This window comes from Eurosta solidaginis, chromosome 2, assembly GCF_040869045.1.
Source record: "Eurosta solidaginis isolate ZX-2024a chromosome 2, ASM4086904v1, whole genome shotgun sequence".
NCBI lineage: Eukaryota > Metazoa > Arthropoda > Insecta > Diptera > Tephritidae > Eurosta > Eurosta solidaginis.
In genome coordinates, this window is record NC_090320.1 from 200,371,871 (window position 1) to 200,398,129 (window position 26,259).

Sequence of the window (26,259 nt, forward strand, 5' to 3'; positions counted from 1 at the left end):
AATAAAAAAAAAATTGGCCCACTCCGGGAATAGTGGGGATGATTGCAGAATTGATTGAAGTTTTTTATGAGAAAAAAAAAAATGGCGAAATTCGAAAATCTCGAAAAACTGAAAAATTAAAAAAAAACTTTAAAATTTTTTTTTGTCTTTTTTCCGAAAAGTACATTTAAAAACAAATTTAAAAAAAAAAGATCCCAAACGGTCAATTTTTGAAAAAGTTATAGCATTTTGAAAACAAAAACGGTGTTTTTTTTTAAAAATTCATAACTTTTTTTGAGTTGGATGAAAAAATTTGAAAAAATTCTGAGAAACGTCTTTCGTAAGCTAGAAAAAGAAGAAAAACTTTAAGCAAATTCTAAAGGGCTCGGGTTCAAAATTGGTCGAAATGGGATGGAATACCCCATATATAGTATATATATATATTTTCGCAATATCAGCCCCATTTAACAGCTAGAAGCTTCAATTTTCACCAAATGCTTTCGTATATAACACATATTGTTGTTTGAAAAAATCATAGAGATCGGCGGTATATATAGTATATATCTCATACAACCGATTGTTCAGATAAGAAACTTTTCGTAATTTCTGCCCCATTTTTAACACGCTTTTATTAGCTTGGCCTGTATCTATCTATGTATGTAACGGAATCTTTGAGCTTAATTTTCACCGGTTTCTAGAAGTCTGATTAATTTGAAACTTTGCATACGTATCAAGGGCCGATGACAATGCATTAATGTGATGGTGTGGTGACATAAGGTCAACGGCCATAAGGTCAATTAGCTTTATTACCACTTTGAATGGCCATAAGTTTGATTGAAACTTTGCACACGTATCAAGGATCGATGACAATGCATTAATATGATGATGTGGTGACATAAGGTCAATTGGCCTTATTACCACTTTGAATGGCCATAAGTTTGATTGAAACTTTGCACACGTATCAAGGCTCGATGACAATGGATTAATGTGATGGTGTGGTGACATAAGGTCAATTGGCCTTATTACCACTTTGAATGGCCATACGTTTGATTGAAACTTTGCACACGTATCAAGGCTCGATGACAATGCATTAATGTGATGGTGTGGTGACATAAGGTCAACGGCCATAAAGTCAATTGGCCTTATTACCTGTTTGAATGGCCATAAGTTTGATTGAAACTTTGCACACGTATCAAGGCTCGATGACATTGCAATAATGTGATGGTGGGGTGACATAAGGTTAACGGACATAAGGTCAATTGAACTTATGACCACCCCAAATGGCCATAGATTTGAAACCTTGCGCATAATGCGAAAAACGCATTCCTTTATTAATGATAGAAGTGAATGCATGGCACATCTACGAAAGAGTATACTGGAGCCCTTTTTAACACGCTTTTATTAGCTTGGCCTGTATCTATCTATGTATCTATGTATCCATGTATGGATGTAACTGAATCTGGAGTGGAGCCGAGAGCCCCGGTAATGCAGAGCTCCGAACTCCGTTGCACATTTTGAAGCATTTTAAGATAGGTACTTTTAGCTAGTGCAGGCCACCAGACCAAGTCACCATAAAGAAGAATCGGGCGCACAATGGCTGTGTAAATCCAGTAAGTCACCTTAGGGAAGAATCCCCAGGAGGTGCCAATTGCCCTCTTGCAGTTGAACAGCTCTGCTGATGCCTTCTTGGATCGCTCCACTATATGGTTACTCCATAATAGCTTCCTATCCAGAATGACTCCGAAATACTTGACTTGATCGCTAAACGCTAAGAACGTACCCCAATTCTTGGCGGTGTAAGATTTGGTACTTTGTATCTCCTCGTGAAGAGAACAAGCTCGGTTTTATCCGGGTTGACTTCCAAACCTGTGGCGGGTTGTACTCCTGGAGCAGCTCCAGGATGTCAGCTGGGTCCGTTGGCGACACTGGAACCCAGGCTCTAGCCCTTGGTAGTGAGGGGATATCACGCGCCTCCACTACCTTGAGGCGCGCGTCCGGATATACCACCCCTATCAGCGTGACGGTGGTCCTATAGAAGTTTACCGACCTGGCGTCGTCACAGGCAATTAGCTTGGCATTGCCCTGGAACCACCCTGCATCGGTGTAAGATGGCGGTGGACCAGGGTTGGATCCACTTCCACTGTTGTTTCGGGATCCTGACATCTTCGCTGCTCTCGTCTATAATGCCAATGATCTGCCGACCCTTGGCAATTTCGGCGAAAGACCGCGTCCAGCCTCCCTGCGTCTTGGCCCTTTTCGGTGCTGTGGGGTTGGATTCTTCCATGGACCGCTGGCGTTTCGAGGTTTCATCACGCTCGACAAAAACTTTTAAAATTACTTGAACTCAAAAATTAAAAATAAATAATAGTTTAAAAAAACTAAAAAAACACGCTTTTTATAGCTAACCGAACTAAAAAGTAGAAAATAATTTTCAATTAAAAAGAGTTTATATAACAGTAGTAGAAGGTCAAACAATCATTTATAGTTAATCACCTCAAAATAAAATTATAATAAAATTTAAGTTATTAACAGAATTGTTGAAACTTTATTTCTGCAGGAAGCCCGATGTAAAATAAAAGACTTGAATTAAACGTTTATACGTCTTAACAATTCGTTGATTTATTCAAGATAGAAAAAATTACATCAAATTCTTCAGAAAATTTTTCAAATACATGAAACTCAAAGGTATTGTTGTTGAAAGAGAAAACTTAAATATCACATGTGTAGTTCTCAACTACAGTAGGTTTTCAACACTTCTCCTCAACAACAATTACGTTTTTATATTTTCAATCATTTTTCATTCCAAGTAAATCTATTAATTTAATATGTTTCGTTTTACAAAGGTTCTTGGTCATTATATCAGCTGGCATATTATCTGTACTCAAATATTTTAAATTCACAATATTACTCTTAACTACTTCTCTTATGTAGTGATACCTAATATCAATATGTTTGCTCCGATTATGATAAACCGGATTCTTTGCCAATTGATGTGAACTCAAATTATCGCCATATACTGTAAATGGACCTTCGCCTCTGTAAAAATTCACTTCGCATAGTAATTTTTTCAAGTACACAGCCTCTTTCGCAGCTGCTGAAAGCGCCATATATTCCGCTTCTGTGCTACTTAATGCAACTGAAGTTTGTTTTTTGCTCTCCCAAGAAAATGCACACCCTGCTAGTTTGAAAACATAACCAGTATATGACCTCCTGTCCTCTACACTACTACCCCAATCTGCGTCAACGAAACCTTCAGCTTGCTTGCCAGTCTTTCTGAAATGAAGCTTTAAGTTTTTAGTTACCGAAAGGTACCTTAAAATATGCTTTGCCGCTTTCTCGTGTTCAATATGAGGTTCTTGGTTGCGTTGTGCCAATTTGCTAACCGAATGTAGAATATCTGGTCTAGTTGTTACAGCCAGATACATCAACATACCGATAAGGGATTGGTATTTTGTAGTGTCTACTCTCTCGCACTCATCTATACAACATTTAGTTGTGAAACCAGGATCTAGTGGCGTAGAAGCCCCTCGGCATTGCTCCATGCCATAAAGTTTTAATAAGTTTTGCACATAATTTGTATGCCCAACAGAGATAGCACCAACGCTGCCAACGCGCTCAATCTCCATACCAAGAAAATGATGAACTCTGCCTTTGTCAACTATATCAAAACTCTCTGCTATTTTTCTCTTTATCATCACTAGATCTGTCTCACTCGAACAAGCAACAATTATATCATCGACGTAAACTGCTATCAAATTGTATTTATTGCCTTCATTCTTTTTGTACAAACACGGTTCCGTTTTGCAGCTTTCAAAACCAAAACTTTTCAAAATAGAATCCAACTTATGATTCCATTCACGGCCTGACTGCTTTAGTCCATAAATAGCTTTGTTTAGCTTTAAGACTCGATTAGGGTGACTCGAACTTACGAACCTCTCAGGTTGCGCCATGAAAACCTCATCCTCTAAGTCACTATTGAGATACGCTGTTGAGACATCTAGCTGATGCATATGTAGCTCTAGCTCCGCGGCTAATGCAAATAACATACGTATGGTTGCATAACGTACAACAGGCGAAAATGTTTCGAGGTAGTCTACACCATACTGCTGACTGCACCCTTTAGCAACCAGTCTTGCTTTGTAACGCTCAATATTGCCATGTTGGTCACGTTTCAAATTGAAAACCCATTTGCATCCAATCTTTCGTTTGCCTTCTGGCAAATCAACTAAAACCCACGTTCCTTTATTTATAAGAGAGTCATACTCTTTTTCCATTGCTTGTTTCCATTCTTGACTTTCATCACTTGATAAGGCTTCTGATACCGTGCGTGGGATTGTGATAGTATCTCTTTCAGCCAAATTCACTAAGTGGTACTCTTTACGTGGCCGACCAGGATTGCCTGTGCGCAGCACTTTTGGTCTTCCCCTTCCGCGTTTCGCATAAGTAGTTGTCTCGCTGACACTACGATTATCGTATTCATCTTGGTCTTCATTTTCTTCAGCACTTGCTTGACTATTTGATTTGTCTGATGCTGTTTCATATTGCTCCTCCTCAAAATGAGCCTCATGTGCCACTATTTTCTCTTCAGAACTCAACGTTGTTTCCTCATTTTGCCCATTGTTCTTTGCTCCATTTACTTCAACTAATACGTGATCTCTATCTATCTCTTTCAGTTGTGCGTTCCCTGCATTGCCCAATACACCTTCATCGAAAATTACATCGCGTTTTTCTACTACTCGTCTCTGTTCAAAATCGTAAAGCCGATATGCTTTTGCTGTCAAGGAATATCCCACAAACGTATACTCTTTGCCTCTTTCATTAAACTTTTTGTGCTGACTCTTATCGAGTCCAAATGATTTTGCACCAAAAATTCGGAAATGTTTAACATTGGGCTTGAACCCCGTCCACATCTCGTATGGAGTTTTATCACCTAACTGCTTTGTAACCGATCTGTTCCGTATGTATACAGCTGTTGCAACTGCTTCTGCCCAAAGAGATTTGCATAAGCCAGCTTGTATAAGCATACTTCGAGCCATTTCAACAATCGTCCTGTTCGCTCTTTCTGCAACTCCGTTTTGCTGAGGAGTGTAAGGAACGGTTAGCTGCCTCTGTATGCCGCATGCACTCAAAAAATCGTCAAACTCACGATTTATGTACTCTGTCCCATTGTCACTCCTGAGAACTTTTATTCTTCTCTCTGTTTGACATTCTACGAGGCTTTTAAACGTTTTGAATTTTTCAAATACTTCATTTTTTGATTTCAAAAAATAAACAAATATGCGCTTGGACTTATCATCTATGAAAGTGGCAAAATAACGTGCGCCACCAAGAGACACTGTGGGCATAGGGCCACACACATCAGAATGAATTAAATCTAACAAATTTACCGAAGAATGCTCGCTGTTCTTTGGAAATGGCCGCGCACATATTTTAGCTTTCATGCAAACGTCACAATTTATATTTTTTGGCATACTTTTCAAATCCAACCCATTGACAATTTTTCGATTGGACAACTCTCCTAGACTTTGAAAGTTCAAATGCCCATAACGCTTATGCCAAATCATTGCATTCTCTTCGGCTGCACTAAAACACGAATGTGCTTTAATTCGAGTATTTACGTCAAAAATGTATAAATTGTTTTTCTTTGCAGCTTTTAACAAAATGTAGCCGCATTGTTTCTTTAGGATAGCACAATCATCTGTAAATGTTACACTTACACCATTACTTATAGCTTTTCCAACAGATATAAAATTTCCAATCATTGTTGGTACAAACAATACATCTTTTAAAATAATTTTACAATTTCCATTTATTTCAACGCTGCCTATTCCCTCAGCTTCCACATAAGTTTCCGTCGCCAACATCACTCTCTCTTTACTTTCTCTGAGAGAAACGAACATATTTCGCTCACTACATATATGAGTGGAGGCACCGCTATCGAGACACCATGATGTTCTGCTGAAACCTGTGACATCTGCTGCTGCTAATGTTGCAAATGAACACTGCTCTTTCTGCTCGTTTCTAATCTTTTTCGGCGCTCTACACTTCGACGCCATATGTCCACGCTTGCCACAGTTGAAGCACTTGCCGTTAAATTGTTTCTTTCCCGATTTGCTTTCTCCTTTAGAATTTGCGAGAAAAACTTGCTGATTGGCTACAACTCCATTGCCCTTCTCCTTTTGATTCTGCCGGTCAAACTCCTCTAACAGCTTTGCCTTCAAAACTTCAAACGTTGGAAAAAAAATCACGAGTTTCTATTGCTATAACAAAATTTTCAAAATTTCCAGGCAAACTAGATAGCAATATAATAACTAAAAGTTCCTCGTTCAAATCTATGCCTACTTCTGCTAATTTTTCAGATACATTCATAAACTCTTGAATATGGTGTACCATTGATGTACCTTCAGACATACTGAGATTCAAAAAGTTTTTTATATAATGTCACCTTTCTTATTGGTCCACTTGGCTTATATACACATTTTAACTTTTGCCATGCTTCGGAGGCATTGGTACAGTTTTTAAGATAACCTAATTGTGATGGCTTTACACACAGCATCATTGTAGCCAAGGCTTTTTCATTTTCGGCTTTCCATTTAACCAATAATTCGGCATCTTCTGGCTTTGCAAAATCGCCGTTTACCACGGTCCAAATCTCCGCATGTACAAGGACACACTGCATCTGAATGCACCACGTGTCGTAATTTGTATCGTCTAATTTTTCAATCTGGTATAGCGAACCCATTTTTAAATCAACGAGACTATGCGACAAACGCGAATATATACGAATATTTTATTTAAATTTTACACCGACACGGACTCTGGGCCCATAACCTGTTGAAACTTTATTTCTGCAGGAAGCCCGATGTAAAATAAAAGACTTGAATTAAACGTTTATACGTCTTAACAATTCGTTGATTTATTCAAGATAGAAAAAATTACATCAAATTCTTCAGAAAATTTTTCAAATACATGAAACTCAAAGGTATTGTTGTTGAAAGAGAAAACTTAAATATCACATGTGTAGTTCTCAACTACAGTAGGTTTTCAACAAGAATAATTTATTTCACAGTAAAAAGCGTGGGGTGCTTGATATTGAATGTTACAATCATTCTATTGGCAACTATCTGAGAGGAAAGATATGAAATGTAGTCAAATGCACCCCAAACTTTTTAATCTGAACTAAATTATTCTGTTAATAACTTAGATTTTATTATAATTTTATTTTGAGGTGATTAACTATAAATGATTGTTTGACCTTCTACTACTGTTATATAAACTCTTATTAATTGAAAATTATTTTCTACTTTTTAGTTCGGTTAGCTATAAAAGCGTGTTTTTTTAGTTTTTTTTAAACTATTATTTATTTTTAATTTTTTAGTTCAAGTAATTTTAAAAGTTTTTGTCGAGAGTGATGAAACCTCGAAACGCCAGCGGTCCATGGATGAATCCAACCCCACAGCACCGAAAAGGGCCAAGACGCAGGGAGGCTGGACGCGGTCTTTCGCCGAAATTGCCAAGGGTCGGCAGATCATTGGAATTATAGACGAGAGCAGGGAAGATGTCAGGATCCCGAAACAACAGTGGAAGTGGATCCAACCCTGGTCCACCGCCATCTTACACCGATGCAGGGTGGTTCCAGGGCAATGCCAAGCCAATTGCCTGTGACGACGCCAGGTCGGTAAACCTCTATAGGACCGCCGTCACGCTGCTAGGGGTGGTATATCCGGATAGGCCCGTCCTTACTTGTTTTTTTCATTATTTTGTATAAAAGGGAGTTACATACATTCAAACATACACGTGCAGCTAATATAAGCGCATTTAAAACGTTTAAAAATATTTAAGAAAAATGTGCGATTAGGCAGCTACAAAGCACTTTTTTTATAACTAAACAGGCGCTTGAATTAGCCAGTTTAATTCCTAAAGCAGCAGTTGAATCTAACGCCAATACTGATACCACATTTTAATAGTCTCATATATAAATTTCAATTAACCAAATCCACAGAACTTGTACACAAAATGAAACACATTTTTTTTTCATCACCTTCCTCTACAATTTTGCTAAAAAAAACAAAAAAATAACAATAAATGCAAATTAATTATTTTATTTAACTGGACATGTTTTCAGGCATTCATTATTTGAAAGCAAAATATTCTGTATTCTAAACGGGTAAGGCTACGAAGTCTTGGATGAATGTATGCAAATTTTTAGCTTAAACAGTTAATGTGGAATTAATTTAATATGTCATCAGTTTTCACAATCCAGTTTCAACAAAACAAATCGAGTACGTTTCAACAATATTCCTTACGACTTAGAAGCAAATGGAGGCATAAGAAATGTAACATAGAGATATATAGATCAATAATTCGTACAGATCTAGCCCTTACAGCAAATTTGGTGCAAATGATAAATACATGATTTTGCAGGATTCTTAAAAGGAGCCTTATTTCATTTCCCAACGATCGCTCACGCAAGATCTAAAGGAAATTTAAGTGATCATACACTAGGTTTCTTTTCTGATCGAAAGTAATCATGTTTGGTTAAAACTGTGTGTAACTGCTTCTGTTTCACAGATATAAACTGCGAACAGTAATTTTTATTGTTCAAATACATACGTCATTGTGATCTTTCCGAGCGCGAGCGTCTGATCATGATCACCATCTTACATTGATTTTCACGGCACTTTCCTTTCGACTGTCAAAAGCAAAAGTAACGCGTGAAATTTTTTAAAATGTGAGGCGTAGCATAACCTGATTAAGGTTCAGTTGGTCTTACTTATGACTATCAATAGAAATTTTACGCGTCCAACGCTTTTATTTAATTGTCTGATCAACGCCCTATATTGATGAAGAGTGTGATGACTAGTACCTAGCACCTACCTAATTATTTTCTAACTTTTAGTATTATTATTACTTCATGTAAGTATTGTTTTCAATAAAACCGTTTAGCTAAAAAAATTTTTTTAATTATTGTTTTTATTATTTTTTTTCAAGTTTTTGGTCTTTATTTAATTGCCTATTATTTCTCATCAAGGACTTTCCTGACAATTTGTTACAATCTAATTCTTCAATACATAATCCTTCCAAAGACTTTACTCGACTCTGCGCCACGTAAGCTTGTCCCTCCTCCAACTCCAAGATATTTTGATGTCATTTATACCGGACTGTATGTAATATTTGTTCCAAATATGAGCCAAATTGGACCACAAATACGATTTTTGTGAATAGGCGCAAGGATCGAGCCACCTAGAGGCGATTTTTTCATAGGTCGCTTTCTATTCTTGTATGTATTATGTGTTCCAAATATGAGCCAAATCGGACCAGATTTTTGTGAATATCTCGATCCTTGCGCCACCTAGCGGCGATTTTTTTCTTATTATTGCATTGTCATCGGTTTCTGAACTATATTCCAGGTTTCAAGCTTGTAGCTTATCGGGAAGTTACTTAAATTTCAATTACAAAATTGGTTCACAACGGCCGTGCAGCCTGTCATAAAAAAAAAAAATAAATGTAAGGCGCGATAACCTCCGAAGAGATCTAAGGCCGAGCTTCTCTTCCAATTTGCGTCATGTTTTATGCCGACTCCGAACGGCATCTGCAAGGCAGATGAGTTTTCACTGAGAGCTTTTCATTGCAGAAATACACCCGGAGCGCTTGCCAAACACTGCCGAGGGGCGACCTCGCTTAGAAAAAATTTCTTCTAATTGAAAAACCTTATTTCAAAAATTTTGATGTTGCTTTGTCCGGGGTGTGAACCCAGGGCATACGGTGTGGTAGGCGGAGCACGCTACCATCACACCACGGCGGCCGCCAGTGTCAAGTCAACCTAAATAAAACCGTTTCAAAACGAATTGAATTCTACGAATATTTGCTCATATCTATCTATTTCCCTCACTGCATCTTCTTTTCCCCTTCTATTTACTTCTCTTCAATTGCAATAAACAATTTTCGCAGTTTTAACAAGATCACTTTATATGCGCACACATTCTCAGCGTGAGAATTAGTATAGATTTCGCCCTGTCACAGTGCAGTACACCGGTCAAAAGTAATCAGTAAATAAATATACGGTATAAGTGTTTTGGCGGTTTTATTCGCTTTAATTTTTTATCGATCGTGTTAAACAATCGAATGACGATCAGTTGTAGTGATGTATGCTTAGAGAATTACGCACGTTAATGTGTGTTTAAGTGAGAGATAAGAATACTTTTGAGAACAACCTTTTTCGCGCGTTGTGTTTGCGTTAAATGTGATCTAACTTTTTTTCTCGTCAACGCGTTTGAACAGTTCACCGCGATAAGTGTAGCGTACGTGATATCAGCAAGTTCGTTCGTAGTTGGGCTTTCGATAATCGTATGCTCGCGTGTTGAAAAATGTTTACGCTCTTCTTGTGGCAAAATATCTAATATCTCATGTAAAATCAACAAACATATATTTAATGTTGATTTTTTTTTTAACTTGTACGGCTCGTTTTTGTCGTTGCGGGCTGCAGCAAAAGCGCGTGCGTTGTGAATGCAGCGATCGTCGTCACTGCTTCTGCTACTGCCATTGAATTGTTGCTAATAAAAGTCTCGTGCTTCGTTTTTCCATTCACGAACAAATAAGCTTTGTATTTAGTTATGTGTATGTGCTAGTCCCCCCAATTATTCCACACCTTCCCGTAGGCACATTTTTTGTTTTTGTTTGGTAGCGATCGCGGACACTTGCTTTTTACCCCAAAGGGCTTTTTATTTTCCCATAACCGGACAGCTTACAACAATTTTTTTCATTTACTCTTTACCATATTCGTACAGCTGTTGCTTATTCACTAATACGTGCATGGATGTAGGGGAATCCCCTAAATACGAAGAACCTGTTTTCAATACAGTAAAAAACATAAAAATGTATGTACCTATTGCATGCACGTACTTAGTATCTTCTTGTGTGGGTACGTACGTGAATCGCAATGCCTAAAGTAGTGTTGAGTATTAAAGACAAAGTTAATGTCATTGAAATTCATAAGAAAGATATGTAAGATCAGCAAAACGCAAGACACTGACGTCAACCCGGAGAGAAAAAGGAGTCTGCGGAAGCCCAAAGGCCTTAATATTGATAAATTGTGCTACGAATGGTTTGTGAAGCCTCGAAATAAGAGCATTCCTCTGTCAGGCACACTTATAAGGAGCAAAGCTAAAGAAATTACAGTGAGACTCAATTACGATGATTTTAGTGCATCATCCAGCTAGCTAGAAAGGTTTAAAAAACGTCACAACATAACTTTCCGTACAATTTCTGGAGAAGCCGGCAGTGTAAACCAAGATGACGTCAAAATTTTTTCGCAAAAGTACCATATTTGTTTGAAGGATATGATTCACGAAATACATATTTATAATGCAGATGAGACTGGCTTATTCTTCCGAGCATTACCCGATAAAACATTTGCATTAAAAGGTGAAAAATGCACGGGTGGAAAACGGGCTAAAGATAGACTCACGATTTTACACTGCGTCAATATGGCTGGAGAAAAAGAACTCCTTTTTGTTATTGGAAAATCTGCAAGGCTTAGAGCGTTTCGCAAAATTAATTTCTGACTTTTTTAAATTATTTTGAATATTTTGTACACAAAACTTTATTCTTTAATTTATGAACAAAGCTTTATGAACCTCCTAACTCAGTCATATTCTTGTTTTGCAAATAAAACTGTTTAAACATTCATCAATAATACTTTTCTCATAAGCGGTCACCTCTCATAAGCGGGCAAATTTGGCAGTCTCTTAGGTGTCCGTTTAAGAGAGAGTACACTGTATTTAGATTACAAGCAGTTGACATTTCTAGAATATTCTTGTCCCATACAGACTTTTGCAGGTGATTTCATGCGGCTAGTGAACTCTGGATCACAAATTAGTTTTTCAAAAATCCCAGATTTCACCATTTTCAATGATTTAGAAATGTATTTTAAACACTCACCACTTTTGTCTAAGGCCTTTACATAAGACCCAATTTGATATGCAAAGGAGGTAATATTATAAGGTGCCTGGGAACTAGTGGGATAGTAGATTGGGATAAATCTATTTAGAGTGGTTTCTGTGTTTTATTCCTGTTATGTTAACCACGCGACAGTTCACGCCATATCACAGGAGCTTGGCACTTGAAATGAGGTATTTTTTTATTTGCCCATAAGCTTAATCACTCAACAGAACTTTTTCATACGAAACTTGGAAGCCAGGGCTTATTAGTAGTTTCCTATAGGGAAACTAATAAGTCCATATAAATTCGTTTCACTCGGGATTTTGGAAGAAATTTGAGGGCAGATTTGAAATAAGCGACCCCCAATTAGTGTGAAACAAAAGAAAAACTCCATGCAACAGACAAAATGTGCCATTTTCTCCACCAGTGTTATTTTCTTATTAACTGGATGTTTAGCTAGTATGTAATCCCAATTGTGATTTTTCATTAAGGCATTATATTAACTCATCGCTGCTTTTATCTCATTATCTGTTTCTGGACTACAACTTTCTTTGGTTAAATGCAGAAAGTTTCTGAGCTACAGTTGTAACTTTTTGAACCACAAATACATCTTTGGAACTATATTGTCAACTCTTTAAACTATAAACTACAAATAAAATTCCGATCTAAAAATTCAATTTTCTGAACTAGAAATTAAAATTGTGAACTTTAATTGAAATATTCTGTACTACAAATGAAACTTTCCGAACTATAATTGTAATTTTGTGAATCGTAGTTTTCTGAGCTTCGAAAAATAGTTCTGAACTTCAAAAAAACGAAATTTTCATCGTTCGTAATTGGATGAGTAGGTAACGTAATCGTAAAACAATCAGTTCTGTCCAAGTTGACACCAAATGGAAAAGAGCTCTAAAGCTGATAAATAAATTTGTTGCGTACCGCCTGTGCAACTCGTTTCAATAGATTCTTTAAAATGTTGACTAGGCAAATGTGAGTGATAGAATCAGTAAGTGAAGAGTCTTACGTAAAGATTTTTTTCAGGCACTTGACATGTGTCATTTGCTCGCTCTTATACTGTGTCATAATTTTTAAATTTATCTATTTTTTAAGTACTACCAGATAACGATGTTTAAATTTTGTTGTTGCATTTGTGTTTGTTTTACACTTTGTATGGAAGTATCGATATTATTAAAATATTTATTTGGACTTCGCGTTTTATATTTGAGTTTCTTCGTTATAATACATTCACACACCAGTATTGGTACGGTATGGTAAACTCCAAAACGGTCCATAAACTCAGGGAGAAGGGAACAGCGAAGTGAGTCGCCCATCGCACTCTGCCAGTGATTCTAGAGGTTGATAAGTGCAATTCACAGCTTTGGCAACCCAATTGTCAACGTCACCTTTGGGAGGCGAATACTGCTAGAAATATGAATGTATCAAACACATATTTCGCCGGCGATGCTCTGGCGACACCAAGTTCCTCATGGAATTAGGTGTTGGGGGGGGGGGGGGGGGTGGGGAATAACCTAGAAGGTTTAATGTGGTCATATAAAGTCGTTCCCGAGATTGTCGGACTGGTACTTGAATGGTGCTTCTAACCGGAACTAACCGGATCTATCCGGCAAACACCTTCAACATCGATAACGCTCCCTAAAACCTTCAGGGAGTGTCTTTATCACTATAACAACAACACAAACATCAGGCTATCAGTTCGCAAATATGAAATTCAACGGGCGGAAAGGAAAGCGTGATTATATAAAACGGAATTGGTGATTACCTTAACCGGAACTGATAAAATGTTGGTCTTTGTTCTACAAACTTTCTCTATATTTAAAAAAAATTTTACTTTGGCTTTAGCTATGGTGTTTGTGTTTTAAAATTTGTATATCTTTATCCTAATCTTCATCTTTATCTTTGTCTTTATATTTGTATTTATCTTTATCTTCATCTTCATCATCTTTGTCTTTGTCTTTGTTTTTGTCTTTATCTTGATGTTGATCTTGATATTGATCTTTATTTTTAAATTTATCTCTATCTTTATCATGTCTATCTATATCTTAATCTTAATATATATCTAAAAACCGTCCACGTTCTCTGAGCAAACCAGCTGTTCTACTGGGCTGACTACTCCACAGAATATTGTAGGAGGCTCAAAAGTGTACTTTTATAAGAAATATGAGCAATTAAAGTATTAAGCTCGCTAACAGTTCCACTATCTACTTGATAACAATATTAGACCATCAAAAAAAACAAAATTTCCCGTTTTGGTCTATTTACAAAAATATAGTCTTATATGATGTAGTTTTTTTAACGAACATTTTTGTTCAATTCGCTGTTTCACGATTTTGCCACAGCATTCATAATAAAATTATCAGGCTCGTGTGACTGACTTCTCTTTACCTTTAGCTGTGTGTAAATATTTGCACGAAGTCTACATTGTCTAAAAAGAACTATTTTTAGCGCACTGAATTAAATATGTTAAATATTTGTTTTGTTCGTTTTTATATAATTTTACTAAATTGCGTTTTGCATTTTCTTGCTATATCAATTTGTTACCCCTTGCTCACTGCCTTGAAGCGAACGAGTTTCTTTTCTCTTAATCTTTATTATATTTTATTTTATTTTCATTTCATTAATTCATAAAAGGGTGAGCACAAAAATATCAAAATATGAAAAGATTGCCCAACGTAAAGGGATTTTGTTTTATAACGAGGTGTAAAGTGCAGCCCAGTAATTGAACTTGGTCATAAAATTTTTTTCTTGTTTGCTTCATATGTAAATAGAGAAAAGTAATATAATTTCTTGCGGTTAAGTACTGCGCTGTATTATTATAAATTTTGTATAGGGTTATATCTCATTATATCAGCGATCATTAAGCGATAATTACACTTAGGTACTTATTTTTACTTTTTTTATAACTCATATGACGTTTTACGTAAGTAATATGTGACGCGTTGCATGATCTAGATCGGTTTAGAATTGCGGTTATTTATCGATTGGACAGTTATTAGGTAATAAGCCCATTCCCTCAGAAGAAAACTGTTCTGTGAGTTATTCCTTCTCCGTCCTACACGTTTCGGTGCTACCTTGCGTCCTCATTATGGAGTCTGCAATTTTTAACAGAAGATAAAGAGTTCATACTGTATATTGTAACATTTTTGAAGTATGACAAAAACTTGTTTTCCCGCATTCTTCTTAATGGTATTTACGGTTCAATTATCTAATTTCGTAGATATTTTTCCTGTATCACCCTGCTAAGAATATAATTTTCAAAATATCTAAAGCTTCTTATCTACAACACCAAAGCAATTTTGTTTCCCTGATTCTTTATGCCAATTATAGTTTAATTTTAATGACGTATGTATCAAGTACTTATCGCATTGCACCGTAGCAACAAAACACTTTAAACATACATAATTTTGTTGCATTTAGTAACGACAACCGATTTTTCAAATGACAACTAGCGGCACATGTAATCAAAAACAATTCAACGAAATCTCAACATTCATGTCACTTAAAATTATTTTTCGTAAATTGTTTGTGTAGAATTTCACGCAAACAATTGCTTTGCCAATTGTGAACGAAAACTTACAACTGCAGTTTGTCAACGTAATATTGGTAAAGCTAAACAAAAAAGGGAAAGGAAGAATACTTAATTACAACGAAATTTCGATTGCATTCTGAGCTCAACCCCTTGCTGAGTTCTTACGTCGTATCGCTGTGGTTTTTCTATAAAATAAACGAAAGGAAAACAAATTTGTCTAGTAGGGCTATGTTAGTGCATTTTTCAAAAACGAATTGGTTATACATTTATGTTCGTCCGGTTGTCAGTTCGCTAGTTGGTTGTATATGCCGTGATTATGCTAAATCTAAAAATGGCATATTTGATCATGTCAAGAGAATTTGTTAAATGCGCCAAAAAGTATTCCATGCACTTCTTGTTTCATTTATAATTTAACAATAGCAAAGTTGGAGGAAAATAACACAATTTGAAATGGAGCAGGGCCTGGCTTCTACCATAGAATGTCTACAGATACTCAGTCTCGTATGCCGATACCGAAAAAGCTTGCTGTTGAAGAATTGGCGATTCGTGCCGTAATTTTCTATAATTATTGTAGAGTAGTTATTCTACACTTTATTTTTGATATGTAAACATCTCGGTTCACGGTTTGTGGTATTCCTGAATGTAAGATGTAAGTGTAAGCGTAATTTTTGTTAGAGGTATCCTATATGGGCGATCCATGTAGAATGTAAATGCAGCCGTAGCATTATATTAAATGATAATTGCAGAAAGAACAAAAGGAAATTATTTAAAAATATGAAATTTAATCAAAATAAATAAAAAATCAAATCAAGTAAAATTAATAACATAAAATAAAATAACACAAAAGAAATAAAAAATCAAATAAAGTAAAACTAAATAACATAAAATAAAATAGCACAAGATAAACTTAAAAAAATATAAAAAATAAAATAAAATGATAAAAACTAACATAAAATAAATTAAAGAATAAAATAAATAAATAAAAAAAAATATATATATAAAATAAAATAAAAAAAATTAAATGCATTAAAATAAATGAAACCAAATAAAATAAAATTAAGTATATTAAATTAGATTAAATAAAATAAAATAAAACTAAATTAAAATAAAATTAAATTGAATGGAATAAATTAAATTTTATTGAATTAAAATAAATTAAATATATCAAATTAAACAAAATTAAATTAAACTAAGTTAAATTTATAATTGTTTTTGTTTTATCGGCCTATTGATAAAGTATTCCAGGTTCGATTCGAGCTCAAGGCCTATCACAATAATTTTTACGATAATTATTGTTTTTTTTTTAATTTTTCTATAATTGAAAAATTATTTTTTAGTTTTGGAATAGATGCTAGAAAAATTTTCAGGCACCTGCCATAGCTGCGCAGATAGATCCCTTCCGAAAGTTGCTAAGCCTTCATCATCAGTACGCTTTAAGGGACAATTAATGGTGACGTATAACCATAAAACCATAACCATTTAAAACAGCTGATCGAACCTACCTTATGGAAATCGATGTAATCGATTAATGGTGCCATACCATAACGCTAACGCCATATCCATATCATAGCCAACCAATTCGTTTTTGGTTTCTTGCCATATCCATAACCCAAAAATATTTGAGTTGGTGAATTTAATAACTATTTGTAGATTTTATTCATTGTTTTGAATACGTTATGACTAAGAGACTTATTTTTTGTGGAATATGTTTGTAATTTTTTGCGTTTTCTTCATTTTTATAAAATTTTCACGATTTTTAGGTTAAGGCACCATTAATCGATCACATTGGAGATGGTTATGGATATGGGTATGGTTACTACTATAACGTTAGGGTTAAGGAATTTTAATTGGCCCTTTAGGCACACTGCGCTAACCATTTAGCTACACAGCGTTGGTTTGTTTGACTATCTATTTATCGGCGGCCGCCGTGGTGTGATGGTAGCGTGCTTCGCCTACCGCACCGAAGATCCTGGGTTCACGCCTCGGGAAAAGCAACATCAAAATTTTAGAAACAAAGTTTTTAAATTAGAAGAACATTTTTCTAAGCGGGTCATCCCCGGCAATATTTGGCAAGCACTCCGAGTGTATTTCTGCCATGAAGAGCTCTCAGTGAAAACTAATATGCCTTGTAGTCGGCATAAACCAAGTAGGACCCGTCCCGCCAATTTGTAAGAAATATTGCAAATTGAAAGAGAAGCTCGGCCTTAATCCTCTCCGGAGGTTATCGCGCCTTACATTTATTTATTTTTTATTTTATTTATCTATCTTATATTCCAAAATGAAAAAAATATTTCAATTATAGAAAAAATTAAAGAACAAATACTACAATAATAATCATAAAAGCCATTTTCATAGCTGTAATCGAACCTGTATTAAAATTTATCTGATAAAATTTGCTAAGAAAAGAGCGGTCAGTTTTCCTGTTCGCAATTGTATATCGTTCAGTTTAATAATTTTTTTATTTCTTACATTGATACACCCTTTATTTAAGTTTTGCTATCTAATTTGACTTCATTTGACTTGTTCAAAACATTTATTGTTATTGGTTTATTTTTATTATTTTATTCTATAAGCTTAATTTAGATTTTTTTCATCTTATTTTATGGACATTTTTTTACCTTTCTTTCGTTTTTATTGTTTTCGATTTAATTCTTCTTTGTTCCCTAATTTGCATATTTGGCTTATTGTACCTAATTTGCTTGCTTTTGGACACAGTTCACATTGTTTTCGTTTGCCTCTTGACTAACCAAATTCTCGCTTTTGCAATTATACCGCCAAAAAATATCTAACTAAAATAAAAAGAAACTTCAATATTGTATTTAACACAAATAGAATCGAGAGGCTAATGCGTCTGTTTATAATTTGTAAACAAATCGCAGAAAGAATAAAACGAAACAAAATATAATATACTTATGCGCGTAAACATATTTAACTAACTTGCAGAAAAAATTTATTCTTGAACAAGTAAGGAAGACTAAGTTCGGATGTAACCGAACATTACATACTCAGCTGCCAAATTACAGCTTGCAAAACTTTTAAATTACCTTCTTTTAAAAGTGGGTGGTGCCACGCCCATTGTCCAAAAGTTTACTAATTTTCTATTCTGCGTCATAAGGTACCAAGTAATGAATTATCGCACTTTTTCGGTTTTTCGAAATTTTCGATATCGCAAAAGTGGGCGTGGTTATAGTCCGATTTCGTTCATTTTAAATAGCGATCTGACATGAGTGCCCAGGAACTTACATACCAAATTTCATTAAGATACCTCAAAATTTACTCAAGTTATTGTGTTTATGGACAGAAGGACGGACGGATGGACGGTCATGGCTAAATGGATTTCTTTTTCGCTCAGATCATTTTGATATATAGAATTCTATATCTATCTCGAGTAGTTTATGCCGTTACGGGGTACCGTTATGCGAACAAATTTAATATATTCTGTGAGCTCTGCTCTGTTGAGTATAAAAATATTGTAACGAATTTAGTGGTATTCCTCTTATTTGCAACCTTCTACTAACGTTCGTATGCATGTGTATGTGTGAGAAATACTTTTCTGATGATTTCATACTTTTGTGAGTTCTCTACGCTGCTGTATGTACATATGTGTAGACATAATGATTGATTCGTTTATGTAGATACAAGTCACTGCTTAGTATCGGCTTAGAGATGATAGTATCCCTTAGTGTTGCTAATATTCGTCACAATATATTCCACACCACAGGGCATGTATGGCAGCTGCCAAAACCGCAAAGCAAAATGTCTGTAAAATATATTCAAATTACATTCCATGCCAAATGCCTTATACAATTGTTGTTGTACTTAATTTGCAAACCACATACAAGATTTGTATCAATATTAATACTATTTAAGTTATAAATTATTTATGCATACATGCATTTGATAGAAATCATAATGAGTGTGGCTTGAAAGCTTTTAATATTATATTCTGATTTCTCATGTTTATCTTGTTTTTTCGCTATCGGCATTCCTTCGTAGCACCTAAGCAACTCGCGCACGTGATTTGTTTTTAGTACTCATTAGAGTGAATTTACGTACATTGGACGGTTTGAAAAAAAAGTATGTTTTATCTTTATAATTTGCCTAAAAGCTTTTTTTTATGTATCTAGTATTTTACATAATAGAGTCAAATAAAAATTTAAAAAATCGAAAACAAATATCTCTAAAAACAAATTCCTCCAAAGGGACAGAAAGAACATTTTAACTCGCTATTGACAAATTGTATGTAATTTCTCGTTAACCAGTAATTAGTTGAAGAACTTCTGCAATTTTATCAATTGACGGCGGATAACTGTATGACGTAAAAAACTTCGTTTCGTAATTTACGTAAAAAAAATCACATTTTTCATCTCATACAAACTATGCAATTCTGAAAAAAAAAATAAAAATTTAAAAAAGTATGTGCTCATTTCAGCATGTGATCGGGGACTGTATTGTTCAAAATTTAAGACCACGTTTACGCATGCACTAATCTACATTAAATCCTCTATAGATAATTTGCGTGTTTACATATGCCCATCCTAGGAACTCGATTATAAGCTATTCCACGTTACTCCTTTATGTTGTCCTTCCAATTAGAGATGAAACCATAGAGATTGCATAATGCTTTCAGATACTTTAGTGAAAAAGTAAATTTTGTTCCGTCCAGTGTACATACCTATATACATTTATACGAGCGAGTACATAATCGATTGCTATATAAATACGAATACTGTTTACGTTGTTTTATTCATTTCACATGCCACACGCCTTTGACGTAGATACGGTTAAGTGCGAAAGAATAGAGATAATTTAAATATTTAATGATAAATGATCATTTAAAGCTTAGTAGCTCTACTAATTTGTTTGATCACTGTGGCTACATAGTTAATAAGCTGTCATTTTTTATAATAAAAAAATAATAACACAGTGCTACAAAAAAAAAAGTAAATACACTCATCAAGTGACCTAGCTAAGATTGTTTATCTAGTCAAGTTTAACACGAAACGGTATTTGAAAAATCCGCTATACCCTCAAATTTTTTTTATTGTTAAAAAACCGTTATTCCATGCTTGTCGGCACATAAAAGTTCCTAGAGGGGCTATTTTTGAACCGATTTCAATTTTTCCAACGGTTTCGGAAAGTTAAATAATGGTATTCTTAATATATAAACAGCAGTTTGTTAGTTTATAAGGAATAAGAAGAAACTTTTCCACTTAAATCTGAAATTTTCGTAAATTTTTTTCTTTTTTTCGAGTTTGACGCCATTTTTTTGGTACAATTCGAAGCAGGAAAAGGTTGAAATTCTTGTTTTCGAAAAAGCGTTGTAACTTCGTCAATTTTTAACATTTTTCAATAAATAAGGTCTAGTTTTACTCAGAATTAGTAGTAGAACAATAATATTTATTGTAATTAAAGCATGTTTTTTCTAATTGTACCAAAAAAAATGGCGTCAAACTCGAAAAAACGAAAAAATTTTACGAAAATTTCAGATTTAAGTGGAAAAATTTCTTCTTATACCTTATAAACTAACAAACTGCTGTTTATATATTAAGAATACCATTATTTAACTTTCCGAAACCGTTGGAAAAATTGAAATCGGTTCAAAAATAGCCCCTCTAGGAACTTTTATGTGCCGACAAGCATGGAATAACGGTTTTTTAACAATAAAAAAAAATTTGAGGGTATAGCAGATTTTTCAAATACCGTTTCGTGTTATACTTGACTAGATAAACAATCTTAGCTAGGTCACTTGATGAGTGTATTTTCACTGTAGCACAGTGTAATTAAACGAATGGAGGCGTGGAAATTGCGATGAGTCTAAATAAAGAATATAACTTTTGTATATTGCATTAAAGAAAATCTAAAGCACCTCCGGGGAAAATTTGTCATAAATCAGTGCGAATTTCGAAAGACTTATTACTTAAACTTCTTTAAATTGAATCACCCTCTTCAAAGGCGGTGATTTCACTGTCCCATCCGTCACTTTTGATAATAACTTTTTTTTACATGAAGTAGGTAAGCAAGTATATTTTATTTTCATTTGTTTCGTACTAAAAATATGCTACCTTCGAATATTTTAAATAGTTCATGTGTGACCTTTAAAAAAAAAAACTTCGAAACTCCATTATGTCAGTACGAGTCTAGTGTGAGATACCCAGGCCGAATTTATTTAAAATATTTGGTATGGCAATAAAGGGATTTATTCTTACGACAAGAACTCATAACAGTTCTTCGCAAAATATATCGCAATTATAACGAAATATTCTTTTCCACCTATTTTTATTACCTTTTCTTTCTTCTTCGTCAATAAACACACATATAAAATTTAAAATTTTATTCAATCAAGCATAGACATTTTTGTTGCTTTAGTTTTGTCCAACACTGTACATGCTAAAAGTACCACTTTTTTGACTGATCGAAAAAGCAATCATAGAAAATAAAATATTTCACAGTTTTCGCAATTAGCAATATTCTAATGAGTGCAACGTTTTCATATTTTTAATGAAGTGACGCAATACAAAATTACCTCACTTTAGTTATGAGTGAGAGTTATGATTTGACCAGCGGTGATTTATTTAGTGCATATAAAAAATTCGTTATAGTGACAATACAATAATAGTGATTGAATAACAACAAAAGCAAAAGCTATAAAATATCGATAGCTGTAAAATATTCAATAATCGGAATAACTTTTTTCACTAAAGCTGAACAATTATCGTATTGATCGTGACTTACTCAATTCAACAAATCATCGATGGCTTCAGATAAACGCGTTTAAAATTTCAAAGAAAAATATATTATTGGGCCAAAATATCAGTTTTAATATACTGAGTTGGAGCTTTTCGGGCGGTAATTACAAGGTAAAATCTTAATTTTGTTTTTTCCTCTTACGCGATTTGATGCTTTCCTAATTCTTCAGGGAGTCTAGTTTTTGTTCAACCAGTAATGCTCCAACTCAGTATAAAATAATCTATTTGCTTGTTAGTGTTGTACCATGAGAGCCTTGTGTGCTAGAGCGAAAAGGGTCTAAATAATCGATATCTGCTTATACGAAGGGTTTCAAGTGCCACAAAACTACGGATCGGTCCTCCATATCCATATAGACTTCTATATATCAAAATAATCAGTATCGAAAAGTATTTGATTAAGCCATCTCCGTCCGTTAACACGATAACTTGAGCAAATATTGAGATATCTTACTCAAATTCGGTATATGGGCTTATCTTGACCCAGATTGGTACTGAAAATGACCGAAATCGGAGTACCGCGTTGGCTAATGAAATTTGGTAAGTGAATTGGTTTTATAACGCAAAACATAAATACTAAAAAAATTTGGAACATGGGCGTGGCACCACCCACATCTAGAAAAAGAAATTTTGAACGTTTAACAAGCCGTAAACAAAAGCCTTTAAAGGTCTTACATTAAAACTCGGAAGAGACACTATCCTTGCCAAATTATATAGACTGAGTGAAGGTCGGTAAAAATCGGTTAAAGACCTCTCTCGTGTTGCTTCTTCTTTGATTCCTGAATATTTTGCGCATGTTGAGCCCTAGCCAGAGGGAATGTAAGATATGATAAAAAAATGTTACAGAATATGTTCTCACATTGTATATAGTCAAGTTATAACTTTATAACGGAACAAAATTTCATAGATTATATGATAACAACCTATCGATAACCAGACATAAAGGTTAACAAAATTACTTTTCTAAGACAATTTATGCACATTGCGGTGCAAACACTACTCCTCCCCCTTGTTAAACCACATTCTTATACATATTGTATTACCAAATGATTAAAAATCAATAAAGCGTGCAATAGAAAAGTACAAAAAAATTTACCAAAATTAAAAAAAAAAATAAAATAAAAACTTTGAATCATATTCAGCCACAAAACAAAGCTATGATAAATAGTTTGAGTTAGAAAACATAAACAAAATACAATGATGAATGTGTTAATATCAGCACCGGTAAATACCAACAGATAATCACAATGGAAAACAAATCTTTAATTAACCGGCCTCTAAGATACACGAGATAAAATAAAGTTTTAAGCTTTCGCATGTTCTCAATATTAATCATTTCAAATCTCTCTTAGCACAGATGTGTATCTAAAAGAATTTATTTTGCTTTACCAAAGAGCAATGGGAGCTGAACGATCACCGAGTTCGCTCTTAACAACCCTTTTTTATGATAAAAATTGGTGCTTGCTATTCTAAATTGTTTTAGGAAAAGCTTTCACTTTGGGTTGCCCTCCCACCGGCAAACACTTAGTGCAGTGCTCATCGCTGTCGTGTGTTTTGTCTTTCAACAATCGCAGCCAGCTGATTGCCACACAAGCGCGCGCACAGCTAACAAAGCGATCGCCAACCAACCGGCAGATGATCACAAAAACGCGAGCGAGGTTATCATTATAGAGTAGAGAAGCGTTTTGTTATTGCTACCTACAGTGTGATTGTTGTTGTATCTGCCCTCTTTTTCGTATGGTCGTTCTTATGATTACCAATTTATAACGAATGCATAGAGCATATTTTTTCTTTATGGGTTGATTCTAAATACCGGGACGGTCGCCATTCGATCATTGAGCTAGTAAACGAGCAGTACTCAAAAGCGGTGGCATATGAGTTGGCGTGCGCTTGCTTAATTACAATAATTATAAGGAATTTTGTAAAAAAAAAATTAAATATTTTGTTTTTATACAACGAGCGATACAAATTAATTAAAATTTTTCCACGTTTCTACATTTTGTTGTAACTATGCAATTAATTGTTTAGTTTTGGTACCCAAGTGATACAAAAGCAGATTTTGCAATCGAAACGAAAACCTCATCAACTATTTAACGAAAAAGCGAAAAGAAAGAATTCCACAGATTTAGTTTTATTTATTTACAAAAGAAAATAAAATGTGTGCAACAGAAAAGTGAAAATGTGCATATTGAGAGGTTAAATGTGACAATGTGTGATGTTGATTGGATCAATACTTACTTGAACTGTAAAAGAAAATTTATAAAATAATTGTGATAAAAAAATAAAGGTACAAACAGTGCAAGTGTGTTAAAGCATAAAAAATATAAAAAATATTTTACAATTGTCTAACAAATAAAAAACACAGTAAAAGTGCAATATTCAAAAAATATTTTAGTTCATCTTAGCTAAAAAAAAAAAAAAAACAAAAATGGTTGGCAAAATAATCGCTTTGCGCGACATGGATAATTTCAGTCGTCGCAGCAGCGTTTATGTAGATCCAGAATGTGATAAATTTTTTGAAATGCCGCTCTTCATTGCCGCCAGCACAACAGATATGACAACGAAATGCTATTGTTGGCAATTTAGTCCAGGTAAACAAAAGAGAAAACAATAAAGTGCTTTAATGTAAATATGTATTTATATTTGTTTCATTAGTTTTTTTATTACATTATGGCGGTGTGTGATTAGTAGATACTCCAAATCTTATTCTCTGTAGAAAACTGGCAAATGTTAAGGAGATGATACAAGAATTGTATCTGCCTAAAAGCAACTATCCCCCCCCCCCCCCCCCCTCCCCCTCTTTGTGAGATTGCTATTATTGAATAAAATTACTACAGCGCAAAAATCAAAAATAAAATATTTGAAAAAATGTATGCAAAAGACAGTAATACTCATACAACATATCGCACAGCTAGACCAATAGGGAACTAAATCAAAAATCTTAAATTTTGAAGCTATTAGTTCCTCCGTGCTTCCCAATTGAAGACCTACCAGACTGTATACTCAATCTCCACTAAACAGGCAGAAAAGCCCCTATCTGAGCATTAATTCAGTTCATTTTGGGGCTTTTACGGAATAATTCCTCAATATGACGTTTTTTATCCATATTAAGAGATAGAGCGGTTTTAAAACATATTTAGAAGTACAGTGTTTTTAACATATATTCTAATATTCCACCCAGCAAGAGCTATATGAAAAACAATACGTAAGTTCAGAAAACAATTCCCAAAATCAGTTCGAAAGTAGAAATAATATCATGAAAATAAATAAGGAAGTATTTGCTGCGACTGTGTAACCGATCTCTTATACAAAGCCAATTGCCGTACTCTGCCACGAAACTTTCAGGAAAATCCCTCTTGTTTTTGTTAACAATTTTTGTTGTTATATCGGCCTACTGATTTGTAAGATCGCGGGTTTGAATCGAGCTCAAGGCCTAACAATAATTATTTTATTATTATTAATGTTATGATACCATTTTTCTTAATTGAAAAAATTATTAAATTAGAATAGAAGAAAGAAAAAATTTAGACAACTGCCAAAGCTCGTTTTTTAGATCCATTTCGGGAACTTCTAAATTCCTCCATCGGCAACGTTTAGGCGCCACTGCTATAACTATTCAGCCATCACAGCGGCTTTTTGTTTGTCTTCATTATTCCTACTTCTATTCTGGTTCTTGCCAATTGATATTCACGCACTGCGACATCTGTTGCAGAATGGATGTGAAAATTGGACTTGTTTGATGGCAATGATGCCATAGTGTCATATTTTATTGACACTTTTTCCCCGTGCTCTGGGATGTATTAATAGCAGTTCTCGAAATGGATCTATAAAACGAGCTTTGATAGTTGTCTAAATTTTTTCTTTCTTCTATTCTAATTTAATATATTTTTCAATTAAGAAAAAATTTATCATAACAATAATAATGATATAATAATTATTATTAGGCCTTGAGCTCGATTCAAACCCGTGCTGTTTTTGTTGTACCAGTGCTTCGGCCCAGAATGAGTGCCTGAACTATGTTTTAATGCGAGTTGAGACCGCATCAGATTT

At 34.5% G+C, this 26,259-nt stretch overlaps 1 protein-coding gene across 13 annotated transcripts in view; it reads left to right on the forward strand.

Annotated features, from left to right (window-relative positions):
• sky (GTPase-activating protein skywalker) overlaps window positions 1-26,259 on the forward strand; it is a 424,014-nt gene that overhangs the window by 283,908 nt on the left and 113,847 nt on the right. Inside the window, exons 1-2 of one of the 13 annotated variants that reach the window (XM_067766883.1) lie at window positions 21,937-22,323; window positions 22,383-24,800. The exons of 7 other annotated variants lie outside the window; for them this stretch is intronic. In XM_067766883.1, coding sequence (XP_067622984.1) covers window positions 24,638-24,800 — 163 coding nt within the window. In that variant the 5' untranslated portion in view covers window positions 21,937-22,323; window positions 22,383-24,637. Of the gene's footprint in view, window positions 1-21,936; window positions 24,801-26,259 lie in introns of those variants that run through there. 5 more of the 13 variants (XM_067766888.1, XM_067766889.1, XM_067766891.1 and 2 more) reach the window with 5 other exon arrangements.